Source organism: Vipera ursinii (assembly GCF_947247035.1).
Source record: "Vipera ursinii genome assembly, chromosome: 12".
NCBI classification, from domain to species: domain Eukaryota; kingdom Metazoa; phylum Chordata; class Lepidosauria; order Squamata; family Viperidae; genus Vipera; species Vipera ursinii.
This window is the reverse complement of record NC_139525.1, coordinates 17,094,081-17,116,891: the sequence shown is the minus strand read 5'-3', so window position 1 is coordinate 17,116,891 and position 22,811 is coordinate 17,094,081. Positions and strand designations below refer to the sequence as shown.

The following is a 22,811-nucleotide window of genomic DNA, read 5'->3' as shown; positions in this document are numbered from 1 at the left end:
GTCCATGTTAAAGCCAGCAACTAGTGGATATTTGGGGTGACATGATAGCAGTGTTCCAATATCTCAGGGGCTGCCCCAAAGAAGAGGGAGTCAATCTATTCTCCAAAGCACCTGAAAGCAGGACAAGAAGCAACGGATGGAAACTAGTCAAGGAGAGAAGCAACCTAGAACTAAGGAGAAACTTCCTGACAGAACAATTAACCAGTGGAACAACCTGCCTCCAGAGGTGGTGAATGCTCCAACACTGGAGGTTTTTAAGAAGAGACTGGACAGCCATTTGCCTGAAATGGTATAGGGTTTCCTGCCTGAGCAGGGGGTTGGACTAGATGACCTCCAAGGTCCCTTCCATCTTCTTCTTCTCTTCTTCTTCTTCTTCTTCTTCTTCTTCTTCTTCTTCTTCTTCTTCTTCTTCTTCTTCTTCTTATTATTATTATTATTATTATTATTATTATTATTATTATTATTATTATTAAATCCATCATTTACTTCCTTACATTGTCCCACATCGCAGTTGTCTCTAGCACTTGCTCTTCTCCTGACCCAGGTAGAGATCAGCTTTCAAGAGAAAGCAAATTATATTAACATACTAATGGACTAGCGCAGGGACTCAAGGAAAACACATTACATCTGGATGTAAACATTTTTTAGCCATATCTTTCTTAATGACAAATCTGCTGAAAAGTAACTTCAGAATTCTAGCAAAAAAATGGATAGTTCAGCAGATTGTTTTATCTTCTATAATATCTTTGTTTTGGCTATGTAAGTACTTTATATTCTTTCAACCCAGAATTTTTTTCCTCTTCTGTACTGGAAAAAAAGCCCATATTTTGAAAGAAAGAGGATGAACTGGGTGACATCTAGAAAACAGCTGTTTTCAAGTAGACCTCGAATTAGGCCAGAGATAGACCTTGAATTATGATAGTAATAGACACTGCCCATTACAGTTGGAAGTCATGATGATTGTTAAGCAAAATGCCCATGTCATTACCTTGCTTACTGATCCCCACATCTCTCTCCAATGCTGTCATTAAATACCCAGGTGGGTCATTAAGCAGACCACAGGGTCCCTCAGGGGTAGGGGAGACCCTGGGAGGTCCAACCCAGGTCAAGGCTTGCCTGCCCTGGCCTCCTCCATCCCCGAGGCATCCCATGTTCCCTTTCCCATCCCTTGTGTCCCTGCAGGCCTTGGGGCCTACAAACATTTCTGCAAGCAGGTGCTATTCTCGTGATCCCATAGGGGGCACCATTTTCAAGGAGCCTCCTTAAAACCAAGCCCCCCACAGGATCATGAGAACAGCACCTGCTTGCAGGTTGTCTCTGCAGGAAAGCTGAGCTTGGCTAGGCTGGGTGGCCCTCTCAAAAGCTGCAAAAGCAGAAAGGTAAGCTGGGGGATGCTGGGCCCTGGAGATGAAGTCCACAAGTCTTAGAGTTGTCAAGGTTGCAGACCCCTGGTGTAGACTGCTGTGGTACAAACTAACTGTATTCACATTACTCCATCCACTCCCCACCCACCCACCCCATCCCCACCCCTCACCCTCACTCTCCCCAACACACATACACAAATCCCTGGCTGAAGATTTGAAAACACCTCTAAAATACTAACTGCTTTTCGAGATTGTATACGTTGCTCCATTACACAGGATTTAACAAATGCTCGTCTAACTGGATTTGCAAAAGTTGCACAAGAGTTTGAGGGGTTGCTGAGCATCACAATAAACATAAAGAGAAAAAGAAGGAAAGAGAGAAGTGAAAGCAATGAAACTGATCCCATAGGAAGATGAACTTTACTTAGTCTGCAAAAAGTATTAGATCATAAATGTAAAACTCAGGCCCAAAGGGATGTGGAGCTGCTATTCTAATGGCTCAGGAACCTGATATGTGGCTGTGATCTTGTCACTCGTTCAGTAATAGTTTTTGTGAATCCCAGAAGACTGAGAAAGTTTTTGTTTGGGAGGAAACAGTCTGGCTGACCTTGAACATTGGTGCTTTACAAAAACAAAAGATGCCTTTTTTCTTCTTTTTGGTCTTTCCTCCTACCTTATACTCTGAGAATTCTTCTGCATAAATTGTAAAGGAAGTGTAATTGGAGCCAATTGAGTAGAGGAGTAGAAAAGGAGTATGCTCTAGAAACACTCAAGTCACTCAAACGTGTGTGTACGTATATAAATGATTAAATCATATGTGCTAATGCATGTTGACTAGCTATTAAATACACATATGGAATTGATGTACAAACCTATATTTCTTTGTCTTGGATAACTTTTGCATTAGGGAAATGTCCCAATGATCACTATTTTTTTTTAAAAAAGTTTCTTTTGGTTAGAGTATAACATAAAATATAAAAAAGGAAAATTACACCTATTTCAATAATTTCATTGTAACCTGCAAGTAATAATAACTAGACATTAGAAATACTAACATATTATAAAATTATATTGTGTAGCCGGTTCTTTGCAGGCACTGAGCGAGATGGAAGGTTCAAAACAGCAACAGGCTTTATTGAAGGTGGAACATCAGAAGCAACAAAGGAGCTGCTCCGCAGCTATTTATACGGTTGGCTGATAGGCGGCGACCAATAGGTTTAAAGCAGAGGTTTCCCGCCCAAAGTCCTACTTAGCCGGCTGGAGACAACCAGTTTGGGCTGGCTAGCAACCGTTACAAACATACACATGAACTAGCACTTAGCAATTGAATGCAAGCAATCAGCAAGCAGTGCAACATGAGCAAACACTTACAACATATACAAAAGGCCAGTACATTACACCCCTTCCCCCTGGATGGAACACACAATCATTTGGTTATAAAATCTTGAAGATATTTTGGGGGTCTTCGGGCTCATTCAGAGCGTCGAGGGGTTGCCGGAATCTCCTGGTCTACCGGTTCATCTGCTGTGCTTGATAGACCCGGGCTCTGTGGTTCGGTAGAGTCAAAACAACTCAAGTCCCTTTGGCTGGCCTGTCCCGGTCGGCCTAGCCCAAAGTCTAACGGTGCTGCTAAATCAGCATGGCTGCTGCTGGGTGTTAAGTGACTGCCCGGCCCCTGCAGTTCAGTCAGGGGAAATGCTTTTATGGCCCCATTCTCTTCTGCGCAAAATGTTTCACAGCGTCTGAACTGCTCTGTATGAGGCTGTGGACTCCAGGTCTGCTCCCCTTGGGAGACCTGGGCCAATGACTGCTCCATTAGTTGCCGGCGCAACTGATCAACATGTCGGCGAATGACTAGCCCATCTTCCAGGACCACCTCGTAGGAGAGTGGTCCTGACATTTTAACAACTTTCACTGGCACCCATAACTGCCCTTGCCCATAGTTCTGAGTCCAAACCCAGTCTCCCATCTTTAAATGCCTAGGTGCCTTCAGGCGTGCCGTGTCGGAGGCCACTCTATCGGGGTACAGTCTGTCCAATTTTGTTATTAGTCTCTTGCCCCAACACAGCTCTGCAGGGCTCTTGCCTGTAGCCATGCAAGGCGTTGTATGCTGGCATAACAAAAAGTCGGCCAGCCTGTGGTGCCAGTCCCCTGTAGTAATGCGTTTAAGGGACTCTTTGGTTGTGTGAACCATCCATTCTGCTTGCCCATTTGATGACGGGTGAAAAGGAGCCGACGTGGCATGCCTAATGAGATTGGCCCTGAGAAAGGCCTGGAACTCTGACGCGGTGAACTGGGCTCCGTTGTTGGACACGATAACGTCCGGAAGCCCATGCGTTGCAAACAGTGACCGCAACACCTGGATGGTCCTTGCAGTAGTCATACTGGGCATTGGAACCACCTCCAACCATTTAGAGTGGTTATTGACCACTATTAAAAACAACTGTCCCTGAAAGGGCCCGGCAAAATCGATATGGATCCTTGACCACGGTGTGTGCATTTCCTCCCATCCGTGGACAGGGACCTGTGGCATCTCCGGTCTGGACTGTTGACATGTGTAACACCTGTGTACTTGGGCCTCGATATCTAGCCCTGGCCACCAGAGGTAGCTCCTCGCCAGTGCCTTCATCCGGACAATGCCCGGATGGCCCTTGTGCAGAGACTGGAGAACTCTGGGCCTGAGTGAACTGGGGACTACAACCCTGCTACCCCAAAGGATGCACCCCTTGTGAGCCGAAAGCTCGTTTTTCTGACTGAAAAAACTCTGGAACTTGGACCCCCCACTATTCTCCAGTCATCCTGTGTGAATCCAAGCCAACATGCGACTTAGGATTTTGTCAGCTGGCATTTCTGCAGTGGCATCTCCCGCATGTTGGGGAAACTCTGGCAAGTCTTGAATTGCTAAAATGCGTGCAGCTGGAGCTGGATTGGGCTCCATGTGTGGCAAGGGCAATCTGCTAAGGCCGTCTGCATGGCCCATTTCTTTACTGGGTTTGTGAACCAGCCTGTAGTCGTAGGCCGAGAGGAAGATAGACCACCTCAACATTCGTAGCAACAGAATTTGAGGTGTCTGCTTGTCTGTTGTGAACAAGCCTAGCAAGGGCTTGTGGTCACTAAAGACCGTGAACTGCCTCCCATATAAATAGTCATGGAACTTCTTAACCCTGGCCACGATGGCCAAGGCCTCTTTGTAATTGCGCTCCGCTGAGGACAAGGTCCTCGAGTAATAGGTGATGGGTGACTCCCATTCGCCAACAAGTGATTCAGCACAGCTCCAAACCCGTATGGGGACACATCACATGTGATGCAAACTGGCAGCTTTTCGTTAAAGTGCGTGAGCACCGAGTTTGAGGACAACAATACCTTGACTGCCTGAAACTCCTTTTGTGGAGCTTGGTCCACTGCCATGGGGAATTTTTGTCTAAGAGCCGATGTAGCAGCTCTGCCACTGCGGCCTTGTTGGGGAGGAATGAATGATAAAATTCAGGAGGCCCAAGAAGGCTTGAAGCTCTCTCTTGGACCTAGGGCTTGGTGCCAGCTGAATCGCTTTCAGCTTTGACTCTGCAGGATGGATGCCCTTGGCATCGATTCTAAACCCAAGGAATTCTGTGAACGGAACCCCAATCTTACATTTGTCTCTCCTTAATCTAAGTCCTGTGGCGCGGAACTGCTGAAAGACGGCTCTAAGCTGCTCAGCCAGAACTTCTGAGGACTCCCCAGCGATGAGTACATCATTGAAGTAGGGGCAGACCCCCGGAATGCCCTTGAGCGTGCGCTCTATGATCCCCTGAAAAATCCCTGGGGCTACACTTACCCCAAATTGAAGGGTGTTACCTTGAAGGCCCCCCTGTGCGTAACAATCATTTGTGCGGCTGCCGTGGCCTCATCCACCAGCAGCTATTGGTAGGCCTGTGCTAAATCTAATTTAGCGAACACTAAATTAGCCCTTGTAACGACATCAGAATATGGATGACGACTGGGATGGGGTACGCATGCTGCTGTAGTGTCTGGTTAATGGTACACTTGTAGTCAGCACATATTCGTACCTCTCCGTTGGCCTTCAGTGGCGTTACAATGGGAGTCTCCCACTCCCCACTGTCCACGGTCTGCAAAACCCCCTGACTAACAAGCTTGTCCAGCTCTGCATCAATCTTATGCTTTAACACAAACAGCACACGGCAGGGCTTGACCTGAATTGGCGTGACCTGGGGATTAAGTTTAAAAGCTATCGGAGGGCCCTTGTACTCTCCCAAACTTGGGCTGAAAACATCTGCGAATTCCTTGCAGATAGAAGAAAAATCTGTTGTTTGAGTCCGGTGAATGCCGGTGACCTGGATGCCCAATGCATCAAACCAGTCAAGCCCTATGTGGCTCGTTCATTGGCCATCTACCACAATAACATCTAGCGGGCCTGAAAACCCCTTGTGTGGCTTCACCCTTGACCACCACTCTGGAATTCTGAAAGTCAGTAAGTAGGATATTAGATGGTTGCAAACGGCTGCAAATGTGCCGAAAAGTTCCAATGGAGATGATGGACACAGCGGAGACTGTGTCCAGTTGCATTTTACATGGAACACCGTGAAGTTCAACCTGCAGTCGCAACTTCTGTTTAAGAAGTCGATGGGCACCTGTGAGAAAAATGCTCCGGCTGCTGGAGCAGAACCCTACTTGGTGTTGCCCCAGGGCCCCGGTACCTCTCCTGAGAGTCTCGTTTGGCTGGTGGTCCCTCGGGTGACCTCGACAGACGGCAGCGATGTGGCCTGGTTTTCCACATGCCTGGCACGTGGCTGTCCTGAAACGGCAATCTGCACGTTGATGGTGGCCTCTGCAGCCCAAACACCTTGGGAACAGCACTGCCTTGTCAGCCGGCCTCATTCCTCTTTCGTGGTGCTGCTGAATTTTGTCGACTTCGTGGTCAGAGTCGGTGTTTTCCAATCGTTCAGCGTCCTCATGGTGGACGGTTTCTGTAGATGGCATGCTTCTGGAGGGCCGCAATGCTTTCACAGCCCCTCCAGAGGCTTCGTTTGCCATTACTTCCTTTAAAGTAAGAGAGTCTCCTTCGCAAAGAGTTTTTGTTGGAGCTCTCTGTTCCTGAGTCCACAGACTAAGCAGTCTCTTAGTCACTCCTCTAGGTCAGAGAAATTGCAGAGTCGCAAAGCTTGACGAAGCGCTGCGATGAATTCTGTCGCTGACTCACCGGGTTGTTATTCGCGTTGTTTGAAGGCATGCCTCCATGCTATCACTGAAAGCTTTGGTTCAAAATGGTCACACAGCTTCTTCTTTAGGTCTCCATACGTGATGGTTTCCAATGTTGCCAGGGTGACCAAGTTCTCTGCAATATCGAAGGTGGCTGGGCCGCACACACAAAGGAGGGTTGCGGCCTTCAGCCCATCTTCGCTGACTTGATTTGCACACAGGTAGTTCTCTATGCAGTAAATGTAGGATGACCATCTCTCCGGGTGCATCATGTTGAATTCTTCGAGCTTTCCGACCTTCGCCATGGTGAAAAGTCTTCACGGCTCATGACTCGCGTTGCCTCGTGCTGCTGGCTTCTTCGTAGGCCCTGGGATTGATCCTCAGGGTGGGGCTCTCTGCTGGTCTCACCCCCTAGTGCAGACATGTCAAACACAAGGCCTGCAGGCCAGATGCGGCCCGACATGTGGTTCCATCCGGCCTGGGGACCTGCTCTGAAAAGAGCAAAGGACTGGCCCACTGCACCTCGGCCCAGCCCAGGCCAACCGGGCGCTGATCTACAACCTGGTTGCATCCATTAAAGTCAAACGCGCTCAGCGTTAAATCCACGGGGCAGCCCCACCGTGCATGTGCGCGCGCAAGCAGAGTCCAGCGCCCCTGCTGGCTGTCTTGTCATGCAGGCTGACTTCACCCAGGACACTGGCGCTGGCCGTCTCCTGTGCGCACACTCGGGGGGCAGGGCAGAGGTGGCAAGGCAGCTCCTTGCTGATTCCAGTGGATCTTAGGCTGAGTGCGTTCTGGCTTTGATGGACGCAACCAGGTTGATCAGTGCCAAACTCCACCCTCCAGCACTTCCAGCCATGAGGCTTGGGGCAACCCCCCCCATGCGGGATAGCAAGACCGGCAGCAACATGGCAGCGCTGGCAATCTCCCCCTCACATCACCCCTTCCTGAGCGTGGAGGAAGGAAAGAGATGAGAAGGAGAGAAGGAAGGAAGTGTAGCAGAGAGGGGAATTGGGGGGTGGGATCGGCGCTGGCTGGGAGGCTTTGCCAGAGCTCTGATGTTTTGGCAGAGACGTCGGGAGCTCGAGGCCTCCGCGGAAGCTGGGGGTGTGGCGGGGCTCTTGGGGAGGGATTTTTTTAAAGGGAAGAGAAGATTGACTGGGCGAAGATGATTTTAGACAAGCCAGAAGGAGGGCGAACAAGGTAGGAAGGCAAAAAGGCTTTTTATTCTCTCTCCAGAGAATAAACTTTCTACCTTGCTCTCCCTCCTTCTGGCTTGTCTCTCCAGAAAAGAGAAACTAAAATGTTCTTCCCCCAGTCAATCTTCTTTTCTCCTTTAAAAATCCCTCCCTAAGAGCCCCGTGCCACGCCCAGCCTCTGCGGAGGCCTCTGGAGCTCCCGACCTCCTGACTTCATCAGAGCTCTGGCAAAGCCTCCCAGCCAGCGCCGATCCCTCCCATTCCCCTCTCTGCTACACTTCCTTCCTTCCTTCTCTCCTTCTCATCTCTTTCCTTCCTCCACGCTCAGGAAGGGGTGATGGGAGGGGAGAGATTGCCAGCGCTGCCATGTTGCTGCCGGTCTTGCTATCCCACATGGGGAGTGTCTATCCCAGTGAAAGGAAAGCCTCTTGGCTGCGAGGCTGGAGGTGCTGGTGGTGGTTTGGCACTGATCTACAACCTGTTTGCATCCATCAAAGCCAGAATGCACTCAGCCTTAAATCCACGGGGCAGCCCCACCCCATCCCCTGGGTGCGCATGCAAGTAGAGTCCGGCGTCCCTGCTGGCTGTCTTGCCCTGCAGGCTGACTTCACCCAGGATGCCAGCACTGGCCATCTCCTGTGCGCACACCCGGGGGGCAGAACAGAGGTGGCGGGGCAGCTCCTTGCTGGTTCCAGTGGATCTTAGGCTGAGCGTGTTCTGGCTTAGATCAGTAGCCCCCCCCCCCCCGCCAGCACCTCCAGCTTTGTAGCCATGAGGCATCCCTTTCAACAGGACGCCCCCACCCACCCACATGGTATAGGAATGGCCAGCAGCAGCATATTAGTGCTGGCAATCCCTCCCCCTCCCATCATCCCTTCCTGTGTGCGGGGGAAGGAAAGAGATGAGAAGGCAAAGGGAGGAACGGAGGGAGGGAGGAAAAAAGGAAGGAAGGAATGGAGAGTGGGAGGGAAGAAAGAAAGAACAGAGGAAGGAAGGGAAGAAGGAAGGAACAGAGGGAGGAAGGAATGGAGGGTGGGAGGGAGGAAGGAAGTAACAGAGGATGGGAGGGACCATGTCCCAGCACTTGCCCCGGTCCCATCCTCCTCTGCTGGAGACCCTCAGATCTGCCCCAGTCCTACCCAGGAATCCCTGAAGCAAGTGATGTTGAGCTGCCCGTGCCCACCCAGTATGCCACGCCCACCCAACAGGCCACACCCATCGCAGCCACACACCCCCGCCCCCCCGAAGGCAACTACAATGCTGATGTGGCCCTCAATAAAAATTGAGTTTGACACCCCTGCCCTAGTGACTTCAGGCTCTTACGATGAAGCAGCACATCCCATCCTCATCGCCAGTGTTGTGTAGCCGGTTCCTTGCAGACATTGAGCAAGACGGAAGATTCAAAACAGCAACAGGCTTTAATGAAGGTCAAACATAACTGAAGCAACAAGGGAGCGGCTGCGCAGCTATTTATACGGTTGCCCGATAGGTGGCGACCAATAGGTTTGAAGCAGAGGTTTCCTGCCCAAAGTCCTACTTAGCCGGCTGGAGACAACCAGTCTGGGCCGGCTAACAACCGTTACAAACATACACGTGAACTAGCACTTAGCAATTGAATGCAAGCAATCAGCAAGCAGTGCAACATGAGAAAACACAACATATACAAAAGACCAATACATTACAAATTACAACCCTAAAATCTCTCTCTAAAAGTTCTTAATACTAAAACTAAAGACTAAAAGAAGGCTACAAAGGCCACAAAAAGATGTAAAAACAGAAAGTTTAGAAAAATAAAAGAATGTATTTTTGAAGAATTTGAAGGGGCGTAAGAGTGAAAGGAGAAAGGAAAAAGAAGCAAAAGAGATCAGGTGTGATTTATTGATAGACAGTTAAAGACAGTTTTGAGCTGATTAACAGCTTCAATAAAGTGGGAGAATTAATTAACAGGGGCCATCCTGTAGGCAGACCAACTATTATAAGTAAATCAATGAGATAACTTAAATTTTATGGCTGTTGAATTCAGTAACAGCACTATTTGATTAAAGTTAAACATGTGTAAGAATAAATTATTCAACACTGAGCAGAGTGTGTGATGTCACCTCAATTGTTTAATGCATTTATTGATTAATAAATAATGAATGTTTGTGAAGAAGTTAAAAGGGTATTCATTGGGGATATAAATTTGTACAATAAGATCCTATGTTGTTTGACAACCTGAATGATTTGTAGTGAATGTTAACCATGTGATGCAATGAGGCATATGAGTAAGCAAATAAGAAAATTAATGTATCAGACACCCAATTAATTCTGATTGACTGGAGAAGTGGGGGTGAAAGATTGCTGATAAATGACAAAAATAGATGGATTTCTATAAATGGGTGTAATGTTTAGTAAGAATGGGATCGTTAATGCAGAAATTTTTAAGTTCTACAAATGCTGAAAAGAAAATTGGATAGCCTGTAGTCTGGGCTTTTATAATCTCATTTTTCAAATTTTCCCAAATATTTTGATTTCTTTCCCCTTTACGATTTCCATCCGTTGAATCTTTCCTAAGTTCTCTCTAAGTCAGATGTTCAAGTCAGCTCTCTTAAAATCTGAGACACTCATTTGACTTTGTTCAATTACTTGTGCCTACATTATGTTGAGTTCCAAGATGACATGGTCACTCTCCCTCAAAGTTCCCACAACCTCAAACCCTTCTATGACTTCCTCCCTGTTGGCAAGAGTTAAGTCCAGTGCAGCTGACCCTTTGGTTCCTCCCTCTACCTTTTGGAATCTACTTGATCTCCCACTTGGCACAGAGTTCGTCTCCCAATACATGCCAGTATAGTTAAAGTCCCCCATTATGATTGTAGTGGGCTTCCTGCGTATCTTAGCTAACTGATTAGCAAAAAGTTCATCTATTTCATCTACTTGGTTGGGTGGTCTGTACCATACGCCTATGGCAATATAAAGAAAAAGCCACAAAAATGTTATCCTTGATTTCACTATAGTTAGGGCTTGAATTGTTACATAAGCAGTCACTGGAATTATTTTACAGTCATTTCTTGACAGCTTCTTTAGTTCTTGAAATAAACCTATTTGTCAGAATTTTGTGTCCTTGAATTGTTTCCTGTGTTGCTTCCAGCTCTAGTATCTACTGATGGGTTTGACAGCAATTTCATTAACTCATAGAAGGAAAAAAAACAGATCCAGTTTCTACACCCAGACAATGAAGATCCTTTGCAGCATCACCGTCCACAGAAAAGGTTATGAAGACTTTACTTCTGTGGCCCAACATCATTATTATATGGTGGCCCAGATAGATCAACTGAACCAAATGATGAATCAAACACCACAGCAATTAGTCCAAATCCAGGAAATTGCCAAACAGAAATTTTTCATATCTATATTGCCAGAGCAGCATATCCTTCTAGAAATGTGCTACCCCTTTCCCCCAGTTATTTGCCTGATGAGTATTATCTGAGGTCCTGAGAGTTTACGACTTTATGGGCATCACTTATCCTAGTACACAGCAGACTGGATGGAACAATTATGCCAATTTTATGATCAGATGGACAGCTGCCTTCAGTAAACCCACCAGGTAGGCAATAGCAAACCACAGTATCCAACACTTAGGATGAGGTAAATAGCTATAGACATGAGGAATTGTAGTAGAATATGGAGGGAAGTAAGCAGATCTGCCTTGGGCAGAACTTTGATTTGATTACCAATTAATAGATTTGTTGCTATTGAAATGGCTAGTTTATATAAACGTAAACGTAAAAAGTTGAGGTTTCATGTTACCATCTTATTCTACTGCACCAAAGGGAATCTTTCTTTTTACCTCTCGCCCCACACTTTTCCCTTCCCTTTTTCATCCCCTATTTTTCTACTATTTTCTTTTGTACTTTTGTATTATATGTTATAAACTAATAAAAAATATTAAGATACAAAGGTTCTGTCTTGGAGCCATGCTCTCCAACTTCTTCATATATTATCTAGATGAGGGGATAGAAGGGGAACTCATCAAATTTGCAGATGACCCTAAGCTGGGAAGAATTGCTAACACTTTGGAAGACAGACTCAGGATTCAGAAGGATCTTGACAGACCTGAACATTGTCATGGAGAAATTTTTCACAGTACCAGACTGCAGGACACGAAGCAATGGATGGAAGCCCACTAAACAGAGATCTCACCTAGCGCTATGGAGAAATTTCCTGACCGTGAGAACAATTAATCAATGGAACAGCTTGCCTCCTGGAGTTATGGGTGCTCCATCGCTGGAGGTTTTCAAGAGACTAGACAACCAATTTTCAAGGATGCTATAAAATCTCCTGCCTTGGGCACAGGATTGGATTAGAACAGAGGTCCTCAACCTTTTGGGCACCAGGGACCGGTTCCGTGGAGAGAGGTTTTCCCATGGACCAGTGTGCACGTGGTTTTGTGTGCTGCCTGCATCCCACAGATGGGGCTTTGCTTGTTTGTGTGGACCGGTTGCTGGCATGCCACGGCCGGTACTGGTCCATGGATCAGGGTTTGGGGACCCCTGGATGAGAAGACCTCTAAGGTCCCTTCCAGCCCTAGGATTCTAGGGACCCAAGGACTCTGCTTTTCCTCCTCTTCCATCTATTCCTCAGAGGATGGAAAAATCTATGAAGCTGAGAGTTAACAAAGCCATTTACGACTTTGAAGAAACAATTGCAAAGCATGCAAGATGTTTCTTCTTTATACTATGGACGTTTGAGTTCTCTTGCTTAAGATTGCCCTGCCCTGGGGCAATATCTGAGGCATGAATAGCCCTGAAGTTGACATGTGGGAAAAGGTGGCATTTTGCAAGTCAATGTAAACAATTTAGGCCTGGGTCCAAGCCTGCCTGTGATGGGACATGTTCCTGTCTTCCATCTCAAGTTGCTCAGGGAGGGAGACAAATGACAAGTGAAAGAGTGCTCAGAGTAATGATGCTCAGCATGGATACTAGATCCTTACTGTCAGGGCTTTTTTTCTCATAGAACGCTCAGAACGGAGTTCCGGCACCTTTTTTGGATGGAACCTTGTAGGGTAGGGCAAGGCAGGTTGTATGACACGTGTGAGTTCTGGCACCTTTTTCTTTTACAAAAAAAGCACTGCTTACTGTTATGGCTCTGTCACATTGGTCTGCTCCTCTCCTCCCCCTCCCCCTCTGCCTCCATTTGTGACCATCCTGAATCTGTACTACTCTATTGTCCTTTCCCTCTGCATGTTCCTGTGGTGTAAGAGATGGATTGCCCTCACATTTTTATAACCTACACATCTAGCAGACCAAAAAGGCGCAGGGGCACTTGAAGCTTAAAACTGCCCCATGCAACATTGTGAAGAGCTGAAACACTCTCCTCACCCTGCACAAATCAGACTCTTCACTCTGTCTGTCAAATATTCTAATTGTGCCAACTTGTTAGGAAGGAAGCATGAATCTAACTGAGTCACAGATCCTGTAACTGCACTATAAACATGGTTCTGAGAGTTTAGACCATATGCCAATATCCCACAGTGTCAAAGAAAATGGCCTAACAAAAATATGACGGTAAAAGTAAAAGCTTCCCCTGTCCAGTGGTGTCCAACTCTGGTGGGGGGGGTAGTGCTCATCTCCGTTTCTTAGCCAAGGGAGCTAGTGTGGTCCAAAGACACTGCTGTGGTCATGTGGCCAGCATGACTATACACTGACGTGCATGGAATGCTGTTAACTTCCAACCAAAGTGGTACCTATGTATCAACTTGCATTTGCATGCTTTTTAACTGCTATGTTGCAGGAGCTGGGGCAAAATGGGCATAGTGGGCCGCTGGTTTAAAAGAGGGGTCAAAGAGGCCATCTAGGTTAAAATTGAACCACCCTCTCTCTTTTTTTTAATTGAAAAGTTTTAGAGTACATTTTATCTTTAACAATCACCCCCTCCCCCCACCCTCTCTCAACAGGGGGGGGATACAACATCATCTAGCTTCAGTCTACAACACGGTCCTTTCAACAGTTTCAAGAAGGTACCATAGCCATTTGCACTATTCAAGTGACCCTCAGGACAGATTAGCCTCCAGGAGGCATCAATCACTCTCTAAAAGAATGCAAATGACCAGCTGTCTGCAAGGAATGTAAATCCTTCCATTTCCCACCATCCAGTCAGAGCTGAAGAAGCTTCTTGGAGAAAAAAGAAAGTCCAGTTGCCTTGTGAAAAAAAGGCACTTTTGAGACAACCAGGACCTGGGTGGCTGAGAATCTCCATAGGCACTTCTCATGAATTGTTCTTAATGTCAGGAAATTTCTCCTTAGTTCTAGGCCAGGGGTAGGCAACCTCGGCTCTTTTATGACTCGTGGACTTCAACTCCCAGAATTCCTGAGCCAGCTGTATCTCTATTAATTTATTTAGAAAATTTATATAGCCGCCTACTCACTCACAGCAACGCTAGGTGGCTTATAAACAATAAAAACACAGTGTAGAAAAAAAACCCAACAAAAATAAAAAATAATACTGCACCCCACCTACCCAGTGACAACACACAGTCAAATAAGCCATCTGATGGGCTTCCCTACAATCTGGGTTCCCCAGGCCTTCTGGCAAAACCAAATCTTCAGGGCCTTATGAAAGAGTGTCAAAGAGGGGACCAGCCCAATTTCTAAAGGGATGATATTCCAAAGGGAAGGAACCATCATGGAGAGGGTCCTTCCTCTGGCTCCTGCTAGATGTACTTCCTTAAAGATGGGACCCACAATATTCCTCGCCTGCCCGCTCTAGTAGATCAGGTGGATATGACTGGCAAGAGATGGTCCTTCACATAACCTGGTCCCAAAACTACGAGAAACAGGAGAGCGGTCTACAATATCTAAAAGGAGGAACGTGTGGGACAAGTGCCAATAGGTTGAAATGAAAAGAGATTCTTGATGGATATTAAAAAATTCCTGGTGGTAAGAACTATTAGATAGGAACAGACAGCCTAGAACAGCAGTGCACACTCTCTTGCTGGAAATTTTAAAACAAAGATTAGATCTCCTGGATAGTTAGGAGATTCTGTCCTGACTGGGTGATTGGACTAGACCAGTGTTTCTCAACCTTGGTGACTTTAAGATGGGTGGACTTCAACTCCCAGAATTCCCCTCTCCCCAGTACCACAACCTCTTTAATCTGTACATCACTCACTCACTCTCTCTTTGGGGCCATTCTCCTCCTTCGGCTGTTACTGTGGAATTAAAGCTTCTGCGGCTTTTGGGGAAGGTCCACCTTGTGCTCCATTGTAGTCTGTTGAAACCTGTTTCTGAGTCCTCTTTAAGACCTATTCTGAAGAGGTCACTGGGTCCAATAGTGGTCTGGCCTGCAGGAGAGCCTGGACCGGCCTTTCCAGAGGGGCAGCCATCACCTTCCCAGATAGGACGCCCACTCCTCATGCCCAGAGGGAGTCCCCTGATCCCTGAGGGCCAATAGGACAAAAGAAGGGGGCCTGTCAGGTTTAGGTGGGAAGAGCATCTCTGGTGAAGGGATTACCTCAGGCAAAGTGAGAGTTATTTAGTCAGTTGGAAAGGCATTAGAGTGTAAACTTGTCTTTCTTTTAGCACCTTTAGTAACTCAACAACTCCCTTAAAAGAATGCAAATGACCAGCTGTCTGCAAGGAGTACAAATCCTTCCATTCCCCCCACTATCCAGTCAGAGGTGAAGAAGCTTCTTGGATGAGAAGTGAAACGCCTTCAAAGAAAAACAAGGAAGTCCAGCTGCCTCTTGCAAAAGCATCTCTGGGACAACACTGACCTGGATGACTGAGAATCTCCATAGACACCTTTAATAATGTTTATTTTTTTATTTCAACTCTGGCCAGTGGCCTTATCTCAACTGCCTCAGCTGGGCTGAGCTACAGATTCAGCTTTTGTTTTGGATTTGGTTTCTCTTTTTGGTTCTTAACTGGGGGGGGGTGGAGGGAGAAACCAGGGCAGCAGCGGGAAGGAGACCTCCTTGGCCGGTCAGCCCTGTTGCACTCTGGCATGGGGACCTGATAGCCGAAGGATCTTGGGAATCAAAGAAGCTTTCCCCTCACTGACCAGCAGGCCTGTCTGTGAAAAGGCTTTGGGTGTAATGGAGCTGGGAGAATGCAGGGCCACCGACTGTTCCTAATGGATGCCTTATTGGCTTTGAGGAAGGAGCCATTCTGCCCCAGAAATGGGACAGGTTCATCTTAAACCTGAGAAAACATCAATTCCTAGATGGGACCCTGACACATTTATAGAAATATCTATCAAAGATCCAGCAACTCTGTTTGCTAGATCAAGGATTCAGAACTTTATTATGAGGGGAGGAGAGGGCGCATCACTCCAAAAAGTAGATTGTGGGATCACAATAAAAACTACATTTCACTGACTCAATATTCATAGAGTTAGCGGTTGTGTTTTGTGCAACACACTTTAGCTGGGTCACAGGTCAGAATGTCATGCAAATAGGAAAACTGGGTCAGTTGATGCCGACAATGAATTTCAGAGAGAGAAGATTTAGTCCCAAACATGCCGAGCAAATCCCTTTTCTCGCTGATGTCAACACCTATAACTCTGTGGATTTAGTTCTCCATCTCTATTTTGAGCTACAGATCACATGGATGAAAACATCTAACTTGATCCTGGGTGTTAAGATCCTTACATAGGACCTTACCCTCGATGGATCATGGACCAGAGACTTTCACGGATTGGGCGGGAAGGGTTGTTAAGAGAGGACAAATGACAAAAGCAGCATCACATCAATGTAAGACAAGTGCCACCCTTTTTGTATATTCACTATGACATTTCTCCTTAAAAGCAATGGAGTTGCATTAGGATGGCACACTGTTGCTTTTGCTACAGTGATGAAAGCCTGCATCCTGTGGACAAGTCTATGCTCCTGGTGGGCATAAATATTTCACAGAGGGGAAGGGCCAGATTTATACAATAACACTCTTGAATGAAGATAGTCTTTTGGCTATCTAACTTCCCAAGAGCTCTGAAAATCACCCCTCCTTTTTGAGAGGGGACAAGTTCACAACTTGCCAGGAAATTGCACTACCTCACAGGAAACAAAGCTCAAGTAATAAAGGTGTTGTGTTCACAGCTCACTCTAAGTCTCAATATCATATTAGTAGTTGCTCAAAACTCGGCCAGGCTTTATACAAGCCTGTTGTGAGAAAAGCAAAATAAGTAGTGAAGAAGAGACCTCTGCTCTCCCCAAATGCTAAAGGTTCCTGAGTCGATGACATTGCTTCAGGCCATGTGCATTTTGACCTTTTGACCCTAGTAACTAGCAGCCAACACAGTATTTTCAGCACAGGTGATGAATTCAGCTTGTGCTGCCTTTAGTAACCAGTTGTGTAGCTTCTGAGCTAGTACAAATGGCAGCCCAAATTGAGTAGTTTTTCCAATTTTGAAATGACCATGCATGAATTATCCTTGTACAGGAATGGGTGCAGCTGGTATACCAGTATATACAACAGATTAGGTCCCATTGACAATGAAGGAACTAGGAGCATTCCTGAAATCTATTGCTTTGGGGGAATCCAGAATAGACAATTTCCCACGTTCCAGATGAAGAAATACTCATTCACAGTATATAACCATATTATTAGGTTTCTACATCCTCAAGTTGCTGTCTGACATGTACTGCAGAGCAAGAGAGCTTAACAGCACTGTAATACCTCTAAATCCTCTAAAAAAAATCTGAGGGCTTCATATATACATTAAAATACTTCATCCAGCTTTGGTCATCACAATGTAAAAAAATGTTGAGACTCCAGAAAGAGTGCAGAAAAGAGCAACAAGGATGATTAGGCAGCTGGAGGCTAAAGCATATGAAGAACAGTTGCAGTTGTCTGGTCTAGTGAAAAGAAGAACTAGGGGGTGACATGATAGCAGTGTTCCAATATTTGAGGAGCTGCCACAAAAATGAGGGGATCAACCTATTTTTCGAAGCACCAGAAGGCAAGACAAAAAACAATGGAGGCTTTCAAAAAGAGGCTGAATAACCATTTATCTGAAATGGTATAGGGTCTCCTCCTTGAGCAGGGAGTTGGACTAGAAGACCTCCAAAGTCTCTTCCAACTTTATTGTTCTATGTTCTTTGTATGTATGCACTATATCTGAAAACATAGAAACCATTCAAAGTTTTTGAATATGTTGCAAAAAATCTACTCATTATATAATATGCAATACTCTAATACCAGTGATACAATTTTTTTTCTGGACTGACAACCACTTTTAAATAACCACACCAGAAGTCAGTGGGGGGGAAAAAGTAGATGACCTGGGAAAAGTTACACTTTTAAATTAAATCCTCTCTAACGCCAGCTCCACTTTGTTTGTGTCTTCTTCTGGACACTTTTCATCGGAGGCCGGTCAACACTTTTTTCTGTGAACATCTCTAGGACTGAAATGTGATGATCCCAGAGTGATTCTTAGACATGAACTTATTGTTGGAGGCCAACTGTTGCTTCTTAAAAATTAAACAGAATACCTGACAAAATAAAACGACATAGCATTGGACACACTGAGACTCGTGGGCACTGGATCATTACCAATCTCCAAGGTAAACAAACGCCTCCATATCTGCCTCTTCCAAAAGTTAAGATGGCAGGATGATTCCCCTCTCATCCAAGTGTATAAATCAATGGAACTAAAACATCTGCATTCCGATTTTATAATTTCTTTTCCAACACTGCCATATTGTGACAATGCAGAAAATCTCAGGCACCGTCTATTCCTTCTCCCCTTGAAGGCTCCACAGTCAAAGTTGATATGCAAATATCAATAGAATCACCAGAAACGTTATCGCCTCTTCTCCACCTAATATTAAAAGCCTACCTTTATGTTATATTAAACATGCATGGTATAAAGAAGTTTGTTTAATATAAACAAACTGTATAATGAGGTGGAATAATTTATTGTGGGATCAGAGGACAGAGTAGATACATTCAACCCTTCAGTTCCAAATTAAAAACATCCTATGCCAATGTGATTATTTTTTCTTAATGTTAACTCTGTATGAGGAACATTTTTGGATGGAACTACAGTAGCTAACGTTAACAGCAAGTCTCCTTACATTTCCAAGCCCATATGAAAACCAGTGGCCCCTGCACTTATTTCTTGAACACACATTCCACTTTCCAAAAGCGGTACATTTAATGTTAGGTACAACATAACTTGAAAAACCTTTTCAGAGAGGAAGAAACTTTCAAAGTAATTCTTATATGAAGGATACTGAAATTTACATTGTACGCAAGCTGAAAATTATATTGTATGTAAACAAAAACCCACGTAGCTAAGCATATGATTAATTTTACAGTACCTAATAAATAAGTGTGTTGCATTTGTTTTTGACTTTGTTGCAACATTTAAAAGATTTAAAAATACGGCCAGTTTGGTGATACATTTTCTTTTACAACCCAGAAATGCTCCAGGTCATGTTTTCAACTCTTCTTACTCATCGCTATCTCTGCAAGAGCTATTAATTCTCTCGACTTCCATTCTTGATCGGGATATCTTATTTCCAGAGGGGGCTGAGGGGGCCAGGGCAGTCTTCCTCAGCCACCTGTGCCCTGGCCTCCGAGGCTGCCTTCCACTGAGCTCTGTGTGAGTTACCCTTGCAAGTGCTGCCCACTGAACTGGGCCTGAAGTTCCATTGAGTCAAGCACAGCCACATCCATCTGGCCAACACTCATGTCTACTAGTAGGAGCAACTTTGGGAAGAGGCTTTGGGGTGGATTAGATGCCCCGGAGTGCAGTTATTATGTCTGTCCTAAAGGCAACCCTGGGGAACTTTGGGAAGTGGAAGGTCCTTATGATCAAACATCCCAAAGTAAAATTTCTAAAATGTAAGCAAAGTTTGGAAACTATAATAAACTGATGCACAATTAAAGAGAACACTTTTGGGACAGCTTCAGGAATACGTAATAACTAGATATTCCATCTTTCTGTCAGCAAGGTGACTCAAAGCAAAAGTTGAGATTAAAATATCATGCAATAAAGAGTGTTGTCAACAAGGCAGATTCAATGCCTTCTTAAGAAAAGTAAAGTAGGGCAGAGAAGATTTTAAAAAAAACTGCTTGGTGCTAGATCAAAAGAATGAGTTTTACAGAGGAAACAAAAGTGAGTTTTCCTGAGTGGTGGTCAATTCAGTGTGCCTACTTAACCACAAGGCTATTTCGCTACCAAGCAAGATGAGATTCCCAGCCATTAACCTCCCCTGCTGTAGAGCAAGTTATTGAGGAACTCAAGTGGCCCTCTACGTTTCTTCCAGAGAAATTCTGAGCAGGGCTGCTGCAAGAAAAGCAGAATTCGGGTTCGGAGCAGCCAGCCTGCAAGAAGCCAATGGCCTGGCTCTCTGTGGCTAGCATTCCCCCCATCTCAACCCACCTGCCAAGCTTGTCAGCAGCTTGTCCACTAGTAGTGATCAAGAGAGAAGGGACAAGCAGAATCCCGACAGGCTGACCAGCTGTTGCACCCAAAGCCAGGGACAAGCCCAAGGGAGAGGTTCCTGCTCTCCCCCACCCACCCACCCCATCCTGCTGTGCCGCCTCCCTACCTTGCAGTCTCTGATGCAGGAGCGCACAGAATAATCCTCGGCCTGCAGATATTTCTCCAGCAAAAGCTCGAACTCCTCGTATTTTTCCTGAGCGTGTTGGTCCAGCCTTTGATACGCCTCCAGGCAGCTGCTGCAGGCCTCCCCGCGCTGGGCTCCCGCGGCGGCGGACAAGAAATCCAGCAGCAGGTTGGCCAAGCTGCAGTCCAAGCTCTCCGGGCCGGCCATGCCGAGCAGCAGGTCCCAGGCCGTGTAAGCCTCGCAAAAGGGGAGGCGAAAGGTCCGAAAGTGGCCCTCCAGGAAGTCCAGCTGCGGAGAGGCGGCGGCGAGCGCGGCGGCCGCGGGCAGCCTGAGAGGCACGGCGGCGAAGGCGGCCAGCGAGCCCTGCTGGAAGAGGCGCCGCCGGGAGCAGGCCGAGCTCAGGTCCGGGCGCCGAGCCGGGGCGGCGGCGGAGCAGTGCGGGGGGGCCGTCGGGGCGGGGCCGTCGGCGCTCTGGTTGCGCGGCCCTCCGGCCAGGGCGGCCCCGGGCATCGGCATGGCTACGCTCCCGGCCTCCTCAGCTCCGAGCCGGGCTCCGGCGGCGCCGCACAGCCCCAGGCGCTGGGAGAGGAGGGCGGTGAGGAAGAGCAGCGAGCCCAGCGAGCAGCGCCATTTCGGGGGCCGCTCCGAGGCGGCGCGCGGCTTCTCCGGCGGGCCGAGGCGGGCAGCTAGTGCGGCGGCGGCGGCGGCGGCACTTTCTCGTGGCTGCATCCAAGCGCCGCCGGTCATATTTTTCGGGGGCGGCGCGGAGACGGCGGGGGGCGGCGCGGGGCGGGGGGCGGCGGCGGCGGGGGGAGTGCCGGCCTCCGCCGCTCCTCCGGCTGCCCCCTCCCCGAGCAGAGCCTCACCTACCGGCCCTGCCGCCGCCGCCGCCGCCCGGGCGCCCAGGCCAGGTGGGGGGCGGCCCCATCGCGGCTCGCCCCGCGGCCGCCGACCGGAGCCCGCCCGCTCCTCCTCCACGGCCGCCGAGCCCCGCGCCGACGCCCCCAGCCTCCCCCCGCGAGGCCGCTAAGGGCCGCCGCTGGCCGGCGCATGGTGCTGCGCCGCCGCGGCGCTTCTCAGCATGGCCAGCCCTGGCGGGAGGAGGCCGCGCCGCGCCGTCCCGGCATCCCCCCCCCTCGCCCGGGCCTCCCGGCTGCTCGCTCCGGCGCTCCGGGCCTCTCAGCGCTTGGCCCGCTTCATCTTCCGTCCCGACCGGCCCGCCTCGCTCGCTCTCCCCCCCCGCCTGCCTCGGCCCGGCCCCTCGCCCCGCCGCGGGCAGCCCTACTCGCCCTTCCTCCTGCGCTTCAGGCCACTCCGGAGCGCCCGGGCGCGGCGGCCAGCCCTGTCCATCGCCCCTCCCGCGCCCGCCGCTCGCCTCAGCCCGTCGCCATCTTCAGCCGGGCAGGGAACACCTTGAGAAATCGATCGGGTCGGGAAGGAGGGGGCGGCGGGAGGCGGGGGCGCATGCGCGCTCCTCTCCGAGGAACCCGAGGAGCGCTGCCTTCGCCTGGCGCCCCCGAGCCCGCCGCCGCCATGCGGGCCTCCGCCCCCGCCCCCCGAGCCCCGCCACGCCCGGCCCGGAGCCGCCCAGGGTCGCGGCCGCCGCCCGTCCTTCCCCGCGGGCCCCGGCCAGGCCGCCGTGGTGCTGAAGGACAGCTCCCGGGCGGAGGGAAGCGCCGCGCTCAGCGGGAGCGAGCGGAGGAGAAGCTTCTCCGGGAGCGGTTGGTGGCGCGGCGCGGAGGGGGCGTCCCGCGAGAGAGAGGAGGGGCGACCGCCGGTGAGGCCGGATAGCAGCCCGCGAGGGTCACGGCGCCTCGAAGGTCTCATTGGCTTCCTTCACGTTTCCCCGTGGCTGAGAGAGATGATTTGCGCGAAGACCTTAAGACGGCGCCCCGAGGCGACGAGGCCCTCGGCTGCCTCCTCCCTCCGCCCGCAGCCGCTCCCATCCTCAGCAGTCCCACCTCGTCCGCTCCTCCACCGTTGCTGCCCAAGAAAGCCAAGGCTGGAGAGCTTCGACCGAGGAAGGCGATCGGGGAGCTTCGGCGGCTGTCCCTAAACTCAACCGTATTGGCACTTGCCGTTCGGTCTTCAACCTGAAAGTCCTGCAGCAAATGGATCGTTAGTACCTACTCCACGTTTCAGATGCGTACATCGTGCTGAGACGTCGTTGGTCTTTCTTTGGGATGACCTTTGACGGAGTTGCAACCAGAGTACAATTACAGAACAACAGATTTGGACGGAATCTTGAAGGTCTTCTAGCCCAAGACCCTGCTTAAGCAGGGGACCCTGTGCCATTCCGGACAAATGCCTGTCCAAGCTCTCCTTAAAACCATCCTGCAGTGGAACATCCACAATTTCTGGAGGCAAGCCGCGTCCACTGATTAATTGTTCTTCCTCACTGGAGATTTTCTTAATTCTAGGTTGGATCTCTCCTTGATAAGCTTCCATCTGTTATTTCTTGTTCTGTACACAGATGCTTTGGAGAATAAGTTGGCCCCCTCT

The 22,811-nt window shown here is 48.5% G+C and overlaps 1 protein-coding gene across 1 annotated transcript in view; it reads right to left on the bottom strand.

Moving 5' to 3' along the window:
* NALF2 (NALCN channel auxiliary factor 2) overlaps nt 1-21,101 on the bottom strand; it is a 33,723-nt gene extending 12,622 nt beyond the window's left edge. The window contains exon 1 of the mRNA XM_083372362.1: nt 20,292-21,101. Within this exon, the coding sequence (XP_083228488.1) occupies nt 20,292-21,056 (765 nt within the window). The 5' untranslated portion in view covers nt 21,057-21,101. The remainder of the gene's footprint in view (nt 1-20,291) is intronic.
* Nucleotides 21,102-22,811: the final 1,710 nt, after the last annotated feature.